Source organism: Dreissena polymorpha, chromosome 6, assembly GCF_020536995.1.
Source record: "Dreissena polymorpha isolate Duluth1 chromosome 6, UMN_Dpol_1.0, whole genome shotgun sequence".
Classification (NCBI taxonomy): domain Eukaryota; kingdom Metazoa; phylum Mollusca; class Bivalvia; order Myida; family Dreissenidae; genus Dreissena; species Dreissena polymorpha.
Window position 1 is genome coordinate 49,595,284 of NC_068360.1, and position 12,073 is coordinate 49,607,356.

At 37.9% G+C, this 12,073-nt stretch overlaps 1 protein-coding gene and 1 long non-coding RNA gene across 2 annotated transcripts in view; both read left to right on the forward strand.

The window, feature by feature from the left end:
- The window catches only part of LOC127833452 (endoplasmic reticulum mannosyl-oligosaccharide 1,2-alpha-mannosidase-like), a 58,350-nt gene that overhangs the window by 34,994 nt on the left and 11,283 nt on the right, over positions 1-12,073 (forward strand). The window contains exons 6-8 of the mRNA XM_052358722.1: positions 849-1,040; positions 3,882-4,030; positions 6,534-6,722. Of these exons, the coding sequence (XP_052214682.1) occupies positions 849-1,040; positions 3,882-4,030; positions 6,534-6,722 (530 nt within the window). The remainder of the gene's footprint in view (positions 1-848; positions 1,041-3,881; positions 4,031-6,533; positions 6,723-12,073) is intronic.
- Positions 8,933-9,463, forward strand: LOC127833453 (uncharacterized). The gene is made up of 2 exons (XR_008027417.1): positions 8,933-8,977; positions 9,117-9,463. It is a non-coding gene; the product is annotated as an uncharacterized LOC127833453 (long non-coding RNA).

A 12,073-nucleotide genomic window follows, 5' to 3' on the forward strand; every position in this document is an offset into this window, starting at 1 on the left:
GCAATCTGCACTGGCTTATCAGAGACAACACTATCTGCTTTTATGGAATTTTTGTTTACCCGATGTCTCTTATTAACAAAAATCCAGTTTATTTGGAAATTAGTTGTTCATGATTAGCCTGTGCAAACTACGCAGACATTAGCCTGTTGCACAGGCTAACTTTGACAACATGTAGCACACATGAATAAATCCTGTTTTTTGTCAGAGCTTGTCTCATATCCATTCTATGTCAGAAGGGCTCAGTTTGTAGAGTACTGGACTACCCATCAGAGGGTTGGGGGCTCCATTCTATGTCAAAAGGGCTCAGTTTGTAGAGTACTGGACTACCCATAAGAGGGTTGGGGGCTCCATTTTATGTCAGAAGGGCTCAGTTTGTAGAGTACTGGACTACCCATCAGAGGGTTTGGGGCTCCATTCTATGTCAGAAGGGCTCAGTGTGTAGAGTACTGGACTACCCATCAGAGGGTTGGGGTCTCTTAAGTATTCAAATTATCAGCATTTGACTTGTCCACTTGACTGCATCAGTTCAATATCCAGCAACAAACAGTCAGACTTTGCCCATTCTTTATCAAAATCTTGACTATCACTTCATCTATTTAAACAAATAAACATATCTTTTTTATCTAATTTCTTTAAAATCAAACCCATCAGCATATGCAATATTTTAATTATTTTTCAGCGACACACCTATAGAATATTTCTTGTTGTATTCAATTATTTCTTGTTGTATTCAATTATTTCTTGTTGTATTCAAAGTGTTTGTTTTGGAGATTACTTGTATTTAAATATGCAGCAAATGTTTGTAACAACCCTCAACAGTTGGAGATTATTTGTATTTCAATATCCAGCAAATCGTCGTAACAACCCTCAGCAGTTGGAGATTATAGAGGCATTCCAGGAATGTTGGTCGGCGTACAAGAAGTATGCGTGGGGCCATGACGAATTCCACCCCATCACCAAGAAATGGTCGGAGTGGTTTGGTGTTGGGCTGACTATTGTTGACTCTTTAGATACGGCTATTATCATGGGATTAAAGAAAGGTACCACTTTGTTAAACTTGTTTACACAGTATTATTTGTGATTCTTTCACATAGAAGTTTATAATACCCCCATTACCATTGGTAATGGGGGCTATATAGGAGTCACTTTGTCAGTCGGTCCGTCGGTTGATCTGTCTGTCTGTCCGGAAATTTCATCCGATCTTCACCAAACTTGGTCACAAGTTGTATCTAGATGATGTCTAGGTCAAGTTTGAATATGGGTCATGCCGGATCAAAAACTAGGTTACAGGGTCACTTAGTGCGTTTTATACCGAAAGTTTGTCGGGACCATAACCATGTCATTTATCATTAGATTTTAAAATGACTTGGTACATTTGTTCACCATCATAGGACAGTGTGTTGTGTAAAAAATGTACGTCAATATCTCAAAGGTCAAGGTCACACTTGGAGTTCAAAGGTCAAATGCTTGTCCGGGCCATAAATTTGTCATTTATTGTGAGATTTTAAAATCATTTGGCAAATTTGTTCACCATCATTGGATGGTGTGTCGCGCCAAAGAATTGAGCCATTGTGAGATTTCAAAATCATTTGGCACATTTTTTCACTATCATTGAACGGTGTGTAACGCGAAATAATTACGTCGATATCTCAAAGGTCAAGGTCTCACTTGGAGTTCAAAGGTCAAATGCTTGTCCGGGCCATAACTTTGTCATTTATTGTGAGAATTTAAAATAATTTGGCACATTTGTTAACCATCATTGGATGGTGTGTCACGCAAAAGAATACGTTCATATATCCAAAGTCAAGGTCACACTTTGAGTTCAAAGATCAAAAATGGCCAAATGAGCTTGTCCGGGCCATAACTATGTCGTTTATTGTGAGATTTAAAAATAATTTGGCACACATGTTCACCATCATTGGACGGTGTGTCGGGCGAAAGAATTACGTTGATATCTTCAAGGTCAAGGTCACACTTTGAGTTCAAAGGTCAAAATGGCCATTAATGATCTTGTCCAGGCCATAACTATGTCGTTTATGGTCAGATTTAGAAATTATTCGGCACAATTGTTCACCATCATTGGAGGGTGTATCTCGCGAAAGAATTACGTTGATATCTCTAAGGTCAAGGTCACACTTTGAGTTCAAAGGTCAAAAATGGCCATAAATGAGCTTGTCCTGGCCATAACTATAGCGTTCATTGTGAGATTTTAAAATCATTTGGCACATATGTTCACCATCATTGGAAGGTGTGTTGTGCGAAAGAATTATGTCGATATCTCCAAGGTCAAGGTCACACTTTGAGTTCAAAGGTCAAAAATGGCAATAAATGAGCTTGTCCGGGCCATAACTATGTCGTTCATTGTGAGATTTAAAAAATCATTTGGCACATTTGTTTACCATCATTGGACAGTGTGTCACACGAAAGAATTACGTTGATATCTCCAAGGTCAAGGTCACACTTTGAGTTCAAAGGTCAAAAATGGCCATAAATGAGCTTGTCCGGGCCATAACTATGTTATTTATTGTAAGATTTTAAAATCATTTGGCACAATTGTTCACCATCATTGGATGGTGTGTCGCACAAAAGAATTACGTCAATATCTCCAAGGTCAAGGTCACAATTTGAGTTCAAAGGTCAAATATGGCCATAAATGAGCTTGTCCGGGCCATAACTATGTCGTTCATTGTGAGATTTTAAAAATCATTTGGCACATTTGTTCACCATTATTGGACGGTATGTCACAAGAAAGAATTATGTTGATATCTCCAAGGTCAAGGTCACACTTTTAGTTTAAAGGTAAAAAATGGCAATAAATGATCTGATCTTGTCTGTGCTATAACTATGTCATTCATTGTGAGATTTTAAAATGACTCTGTACATTAATTTTGTTCACAGGCATTGGACGACGTGTCATGTGAAAGAATTCAAGAGTTCAAATGTCAAAATGGCTATAAATTATAATGGCATAAAAAAAATTATTATTAAAAAACGCCATAAACTAGATTCTCTTGTGAAGACAGCATGCAAAATAGTCAATGCGGCATGTGGGGGTATACGTCACGTCTGTGACAAAGCTCTAGTTGAGCCCAGATCTGTTGGTTCTAACAGATTGACTTACTAACAAACTCCATGGATACGGTCATCATAATAGCATTGAAGAAGGTTGGCTGTTATTTTATAAGTTTTTTAGTCCCTTTTTTGTCATATCAATGAAAGCAGTTTCTTCTTGGTATGCCAGTTTAACACCCATAGCGTAATACCATAATAACCAAACAGTTTCCTCTGTTTACTCCGGATTCTCACTTGTAACGGTCGATTAATTTAGTACTACAGCTATGTTATAATTTTACCAGCACATTTGCATGAAAATAATGCAATGCAGATTATTGGCTTGATTAAATAAATAAAAAGGCCCCCTCCCCCCAAAAAATTCTACTTATAAAAGCTGGGCTTTGCAGAAATTCTACTTCAAGTTTCACCAAACTGCAAATTTCTTTAAAGGCAGTTTATTAGATTAAAACTGTTACAAAAAAAAAACTTAAACTGAAGACATTTTTGAGCACAGGGAAATCCTTTACTCTTCCAGAAACCTAATTAACCCATACCACTTATGTACATATTTTTACACATTTGTAGTCCCTTTGAAAGTTATATTTAATTAAAGACCTTTCTTACTAGATTCAAGTTTTAAAGGCTTCATTTTTCCAACCCTTAGATACTGATGAGCAGAAAACAGCATAAAACCTGAACAGACTGCGAGTTACTCGCAGGCTGTTCTGGTTTTATGCTGTTTGCTTATAACCATTTCACTTTGCTTCTGAGTGGGAAAGGGTTAATTGTATGCATTGTGTCCCAAAGCAGAATTGTAAACATTGTAGAGTATGATGAGGGCAGGGAATTTGTTGCCAAGGACTTGAGGTTTGACAAGGACCAAGACGTCAATCTGTTTGAGATCACTATCCGAGTGCTGGGAGGCTTGCTGAGCTCCTACCATCTCACGGGCGATGAAATCTTCAAGGAGAAAGCCGTGAGTCGTGTGATTTGGAATGTTTTAGATACATGGTACATGAAGCATTGGTTGATGATGGTTGGAATATGTGAGTAAATGTGTATTGAAACCTGAGTAAATGTGAGTCAATGTGCATTGAGGATTGCATTACAGTGAGTAAATATGCGTTGAAACCTGAATAAGTGTGAGTAAATGTGCATTGAAGCCTGAATTAATGTGAATAAATGTGCATTGAAACGTGAATTCATATGACTGAGTAAGTGTGCTTTGAAACCTTAATTAATGTTATCAAAATGTGCATTGAAACCTTAATTAATTTGATTAAAAATGCATTGAAACCTAAGTTCATGTGAGTAAATGTGCATTGAAACCAGAAATAATGTGAGTAAATGTGCATTGAAATCTGAAAAAATGTAAGTAAATGTGCATGTAAACCTGAATAAGTGTGAGTAAATGTGCATTGAAACCTGAAATAATATGAGAAAATCTTAATTGAAACCTGAAATAATGTGAGTAAATGTTAATTGAAGCCAGAATTTAAGTCAGTAAATCTTATTTGAAACCTGAAATAATGTGAGTAAATGTGCATTGAAACCTGAAATAATATGAGTAAATGTCCATTGAAACCTGAAATAATGTGAGTAAATGTGCATTGAAACCTGAAATAATATGAGTAAATCTTAATTGAAACCTGAAATAATGTGAGTAAATGTGAATTGAAGCCAGAATTTAAGTCAGTAAATCTTAATTTAAACCTGAAATAATGTGAGTAAATGTGCATTGAAACCTGAAATAATGTGAGTAAATGTCCATTGAAACCTGAAATAATGTGAGTGAATGTGCATGTAAACCTGAATAAGTGTGAGTAAATGTGCATTGAAAACTGAAATAATAAATGTGAGTAAATGTGTATTGAAACCTGAATAAGTGAGTAAATGTGTGTTGAAACCTGAAATAATGTGAGTAAATGTGCATTTAAGCCTGAATTTTTGTAGGTAAATAATCAACTGCGGTCATTCATTTATGGGAGGAAGGGGATCAGTAAGGATAAAATATTCACATTGATACCGGTATGTGTCATGTAGTAATGTAGAATAAAAAACAATAAGTTGGTTAATGAATTTGATAATTTACCTACATAAATTCAAGCATAAATCTAAGGTTTTAGGACACTTTTCATGAATAGCATTGACAAACAGTGTACAGTCAATCTTGTTGATGCGACCACTTGAATTAAGCGACTTTTGTCTTATGCGACCATTTTGAATTCCCCCCGACTGTTTTTACTCTATTTTGACATTGTATTTAGCTGCTTTTGTCTTATGCCACCAGCTACTTCTGATTTCTGAGTATTTTGATGTCCAAATATTGGATTTTACGACAGCGTGGTGGTAAAATGTGAAAATCTGTTGATCGTTTAGGGACAACCTTGATCGCCGGTTTTGGTCAGTTTGACTTAATCAAAGTAAAGCCACTTCCTGTCAAGAAGCCATAAAACGACACTTTCTCGCCGATAAAATTGGCTTTCATTGTCTAACTCAACATGCTAAACCAATTGGTTAATAGCACTCACATAGCTCCGCCTTTTGAATGATTTACTGAGAACGATGGTGGAGTTAACAGTTAAGTGCACTACCCAATGCGCTGAGATTGAACACATGGTTTACTTATGTTCAGTACCAATTATTTGCAAATGAAATTACTTGGCATAAGCTTTGAAATAATGAATACATTTGTCTCGGCTTTCCGCGAAAGGCCGAGTAATTCCGATATACCAAATTCGTGTACATTTCCTAAAAATGGCAAACGTAGATAATTGTGTCACAGAATTGGTCTACGAATTTGAAACTGACGATGAATTTACTTAAGTCCGGATTCGTCTTTTTTTAAGAGACCACTTTTGGTTACCCCCTTTTGTGGTCTCTTAATACAAGATTGACTGAACATATTTATTCATGACACAAAGATACCTCAAACCTTAGATTTTACATGGTTGTAGGTGTCTGAAATATATTTACTAATATCAGGGAAATTTTACTCTTCCCTCGTACAACAAATTACATTGGTAAAATATATAACAATCTGAACAATGGCTTCTAAGCTCATATGTTGTTGTTATTGTTCAGGACAGGTTTGTCATCTGCTCCTGTGTTTCAGCTCTCCATCATGTACCCAGCACTCAGTATGTGACCCTGTCAGAAAACAGCTTATGCAAAATGGGCCCTTACAAGTAAATGAGCCTTGTTTGGGAAAATGGTGCTAAATGCTTGTGTATAAAGCGTTGTCCAAGATAAGCCTGTGCAGTCAGCACAGGCTAATAAGGGCTGAAACTTTCCACCAACAATTGATTTTCGTTTAGAAGAGACCTCTTTTTGACATAAAATGATATAAAAACGGAAAGTGTTCTTGATTATCTTGTGTGAACTGCCAGGCACTTTAGGCACATGCATTAAGCCCAGTTTTTTTAGAACGAGGCTCATATAAATATGGAGTAGTGAAATATTGTCATCGTTCTGTACAGGTTGACCTTGGGGATCGTCTGTTGCCATGCTTCAACTCTCCGTCCCGTGTCCCGTACTCAGATGTGAACCTTCGTACGGGCAATGCACACGCCCCGCGCTGGGGCCCGGACAGTTCGACCTCCGAGGTCACCACCATCCAGCTGGAGTTCAAGGACCTATCAAAGGTCACCGGTGATCCCAAATATAAGGTAGGCTGGGTTAATATAAGGTTGGCTGTTTGAATATATATTAGGCCAGTCAAATATAAGGTAGACCGGGCAAATGTAAGTTAGGCCAGTCAAATATAAGGTTGTCCAGTCAAATATAAGGTAGGCCAGTCAAATATAAGGTAGGCCAGTCAAAACTAAGGAAGGCCAGTCAAATATAAGGTAGGCCAGTCAAATATAAGGTAGGCCATTCAAATACATGGTAAGTCGGTTAAATATAAGTTAGGCCAGTCAAATATAAGGTAGACTGGGCAAATGTACATAAGGCAAGTAAAATATAAGGTAGGCTGGGCAAATATAAGTAGGCTGAGGCTAATCTGAGACAACATTTTAAACAAATGCATTAAGCCCAGTTTTCCCGTAATATTACTTATATGCTGGGGTGTGATTTTTAGCGAGGCTGTTTTCGGAGAAAACCTGAGGTATTGTCATAGCCTGCTCGCCGTCCGCTGTCCGCCGTCCGGCGTCGTGCTGAAACCTTGACATTGGCTCTAAAATCAAAGCGCGTCCACCTACAACTTTGAAACTTCATATGTAGATGCACCTTGATGAGTTCTACACGCCACACCCATTTTGGGTCGCTAGGTCAAAGGTCAAGGTCACTGTGACCTCTAAAAAAAAAAAAAAATTCTGACAGAAAGCTTGTTGGGTATTTTCCTCCTATGAGTAGTTTACAAAATCAATCAACTGTATTATGTGACATCTGTTATATATTATCTGTTATATATTTGCTATGAAATTTGGTACATGTAGATTGGTAAATGTGTAACATATTTTTAGCGAGGCTGTTTTCGGAGAAAACCCTAGCTATTGTCATAGCCAGCTCGTCGTCCGCCGTAGGCATCGTGCTAAAACCTTAGCATTGGCCATAACTTTTTAAATATTGAAGATAGCACCTTGATATTTGGCATGCATGTGTATCTCATGGAGCTGCACATTTTGAGTGGTAAAATTTCAAGGTGAACATCATCCTTCAAAGTCTAGGGTGCAAAAAAAAAAGGCCAGGGAAGTATAAGCTTTAAATGGACATAGTTATCTGACCTGCCCACGTATATATTTTTGTTAAAAAAATCAAAGCGGCGCAGTAGGCGGCATTGTGTTTCTGACAAACACATTGTGGTAAAAGGTCAAGGTCATCCTTTACGGTCTACGGTAAAAAATACAGATTACAGGGAAGTAATAAGCTTTAAAAAGGGAGAAAATTATTCAATATTGAACATAGCCACTTTATAAATTTGGCATGCATGTGTATCTCATGGAGCTGCACATTTTGAGTGGTGAATCTACAGTCACGGTAGTGGCTTTTAGTTATTTGCTACTAAAAATAGAGATTTGTTACAGACAATTTTTTTCAAGGGAAGTAATTTATATAATTATAAATCTCATATTATATATTTTCTTACCAAGAATTGAAGTTCTTTTCACAGTTACTGTACAGATTTATTATTTTGAATATTTATAACCCAATGATTGATTTGCCAAAGTTTTTTTTTAAAATGATATAATTATAATTTCTTTGATGTTCATTACATGGTCATAATTGACTGTGAGACCCTCCCCCCCTCCCCCCCCCCCCCCCCCCGGTTGGATTGGACTAAATTCAAGGGAAGTAATAACCTTTAAAGGGAGATGATTTCTATACCTGCCAAATGATAAATAGAAATTTTATTTCAAAGCGGCGCAGTAGGGGGCATTGTGTTTCTGACAAACACATCTCATTTTGGGTCACTAGGTCAAAGGTCAAGGTCACTGTGACCTCTAAAAAAAAAAAAAAAAATTCTCACAAGCTTTCGCAGCCGAGTGTGGCACCCGTTATGCGGTGCTCTTGTTTATAATTGTGTTGTTGCCTGATGGCTGGAGTTTAGACTTTAGATGGTGGTAAGGTAACTGGGTTCCAAAATACAAGATGTAAAGTAAAAAGAGAAAATGAGGTCACAATTAAATTCACAGTCCAATTGAATGCAGAAACATAGCATTTCTGCTATTTCTTACACTGACGTGAGTAATCTGAGACCTTTTGTTGCTATTTTTATGCCCCCCTTCAAAGAAGAGGGGGTATGTTGCTTTGCTCATGTCGGTCTGTCGGTCGGTCTGTCGGTCAGTCCACCAGGTGGTTGTCAGACGATAACTCAAGAACGCTTGGGCCTAGGATCATGAAACTACATAGGTACATTGATCATGACTCGCAGATGACCCCTATTGATTTTGAGGTCACTAGGTCAAAGGTCAAGGTCACGGTGACCCGAAATAGTAAAATGGTTTCCGGATGATAACTCAAGAACGCATACGCCTAGGATCATGAAACTTCATGGGTAGATTGATCATGACTCGCAGTTGACCCCTATTGATTTTGAGGTCAATAGGTCAAAGGTCAAGGTGACCCGAAATAGTAAAATGGTTTCCGGATGATAACTCAAGAACGCATACGCCTAGGATCATGAAACTTCATGGGTAGATTGATCATGACTCGCAGATGACCCCTATTGATTTTGAGGTCACTAGGTCAAAGGTCAAGGTCATGGTGACCCGAAGTAGTAAAATGATTTTCGGATGATAATTCAAGAACGCATATGCCTAGGATCATGAAACTTTATAGGTAGATTGATCATGACTCGCAGATGACCCCTATAGATTTTGAGGTCACTAGGTCAAAGGTCAAGGTCACGGTGACCCGAAATAGTAAAATGATTTTTGGATGATAACTCAAGAACGCATATGCCTAGGATCATGAAACTTCATAGGTAGATTGATCATGACTGGCAGATGACCCCTATTGATTTTGAGGTCACAAGGTCAAAGGTCAAGGTCACGGTGACCCGAAATAGTAAAATGATTTTCGGATGATAACTCAAGAACGCTTTTGCCTAGGATCATGACACTTCATAGGTACATTGATCGTGACTTGCAGATGACCCCTATTGATTTTCAGGTCACTACGTCAAAGGTCAAGGTCACAGTGACAAAAGTCGTATTCACACAATGGCTGCCAGTACAACGGACAGCCCATATGGGGGGCATGCATGTTTTACAAACAGCCCTTGTTTGGTTTGTGATTAATTCTGAAATAAGTTTGAGTTTTGGCTACCCTCATACAAGTTTAAACCCCAAATGCTTAAGCATTGACCAATCCAAGGCAGTGATCCCAGTTCTAATGTTTTTAGCTCACCTGATTGCTCAGGTGAGCTTTTGTAACCGGTCTTTGTCCGTCATCGTCCTTCGTCCGCCCGTACGTTGTCCGTACGTCCACATTTGTTCGTAAACACTCTAGAGGCCACATTTATTGTCCGATCTTCATGAAACTTGGTCAGAAGATTTGTCCCAATGATATCGAGTTTGAAACTTGGTCATGCTGGGTCAAAAACTAGGTCACTAGGTCAAAAAAAAAAGGAAAACCTTGTAAACACTGTTGAAGTCACATTTCATACCCAATCTTCATGTAACTTTGTCAAAATGTTTGCCTTAATGATATGTTGGTTGAGTTAAAAAGTGGTTCCGGTCCGTTGAAAAACATGGCTGCCAGTGGGCATCAGTTTTCCTTATTTGGCTATAGAGAAACCTTGTAAACACTCTAGAAGTCACAATTTTTGCCCAATCATCATGCAAATTGCTTAAAACATTGGTTTTATTGATATCTCGGACGAGTTCGAAAATGGTCCAGATCGGTAAAAAACATGGCTGCAAGTGGGCGGGGCATTTTTCTCTATATGTATATAGTGAAAACATGTGAACACTGTAGAAGTCACATTTTTGGTCCAATTTTCATGAAATTTGGTCAAAATGTTTGCCTTAATGATATGTTGGTTGAGTTCAAAAGTGGTTCCGGTCCGTTGAAAAACATGGCCGCCAGTGGGCGGGGCAGTTTTCCTTATTTGGCTATAGAGAAACCTTGTAGACACTCTAGAAGTCACAATTTTTGCCCAATCATCATGAAAGTTGGTCAAAACATTGGTTTTAATGATATCTCGGACGAGATTGAAAATGGTCCAATTTGGTGAAAAAACATGACTGCCAGTGGGCGGGGCATTTTTCTCTATATGTATATAGTGAAAACATGTGAACACTCTAGAAGTCACATTTTTTGCCCAATTTTCATGAAATTTGGTCAGAACATTTGTTTCCTTGATACGAGAGTTGAGTTTGAAAATGGTTCCGGTCCGTTGAATAACATGGTTGCCGGGGGGGGGGGGCAGTTTTCTTACATTTATATAGTAAAAAAAGCTTGTGAACACTATAGAAGTCACATTGTTTGCCCAATCATCATGAAACTTGGTGAAAAGATTGGTTTTATATATCTCAGATGAGTTTGCTAATGGTCCCAATCGGTAAAAAAACATGGCCACCAGGGGGGGGTGGGGCAGTTTTCCTTATGTGAGTAGAGAGAAACCTTGTGATCGAACACTATAGAAGTCACATTTTTTGCCTAATCATCGTGAAACTTAGTCAATACATTGGTTTTATTGATTTCTCAGATAAAGTTGGAAAATGGCTCAGATCGGTGAAATACACTTTTTAGCTCACCTGATTGCTCAGGTGAGGTTTTAGGATTGTTTTTTGTCCGCCGTCCGTCCGTCCACATTTGGTTTGTAAACATTTTAGCATTTTCATTTCTCAAGCATTCTTTATCAAAGTTGCTGAAAGATCTCAGTCAAGTTTGATAATGAGCAAAATCACATAATTAATGCCATAATTATTGCCCTTAGATTGTCCAAATTTTCATTATATTATACAAAATCCTTGTAAACACTCTAGAGGTCACAATTTTGTTTCAGATTATATGAATCTTGGTCATAATATTTATTTTTGTAAGCAAAGTTTGATGTTTGGTTAGGGGGGTCAACTCAAAATATAGGTGACTGCCAGGTCAAATCTTACAAAAACAAAAACACTCCGTGCGCCAGAGTTTTGGTTCAATAATGATGAAACTTGACCAGGATGTTTTCTGGACAAAAGGTAAAGTTTGACATTTGGTAAAGAATGAATCGACTCCTCTCAGGTGAGCGAACTAGGGCCATCTTGGCCCTCTTGTTCATTTATTGTTGGTGATCTGTTGTAAAAGTTGAGGATAAGAACAAGAATTTCTTTCCTACTAGAGTTTCTGGAGTTCAATTGTTTGCCTTCTGAGATTTAATACTAGCCTTTTTATGGAAAATCAAAGTTTAATGCATGTGCTTAGAGTGTCCTCCAAGTTTAGTCTGCACAGGCTAATCAGGTCTGACACTTGCCACCCCAACTGGATTGTTGCTTTGAAGAGACTACCTTAAAAGAAAAACAACAACATTTGAGCAAAAAGTGTCGTCCCTGATTATACTGTGCAGACTGCACAGGCTAATCTG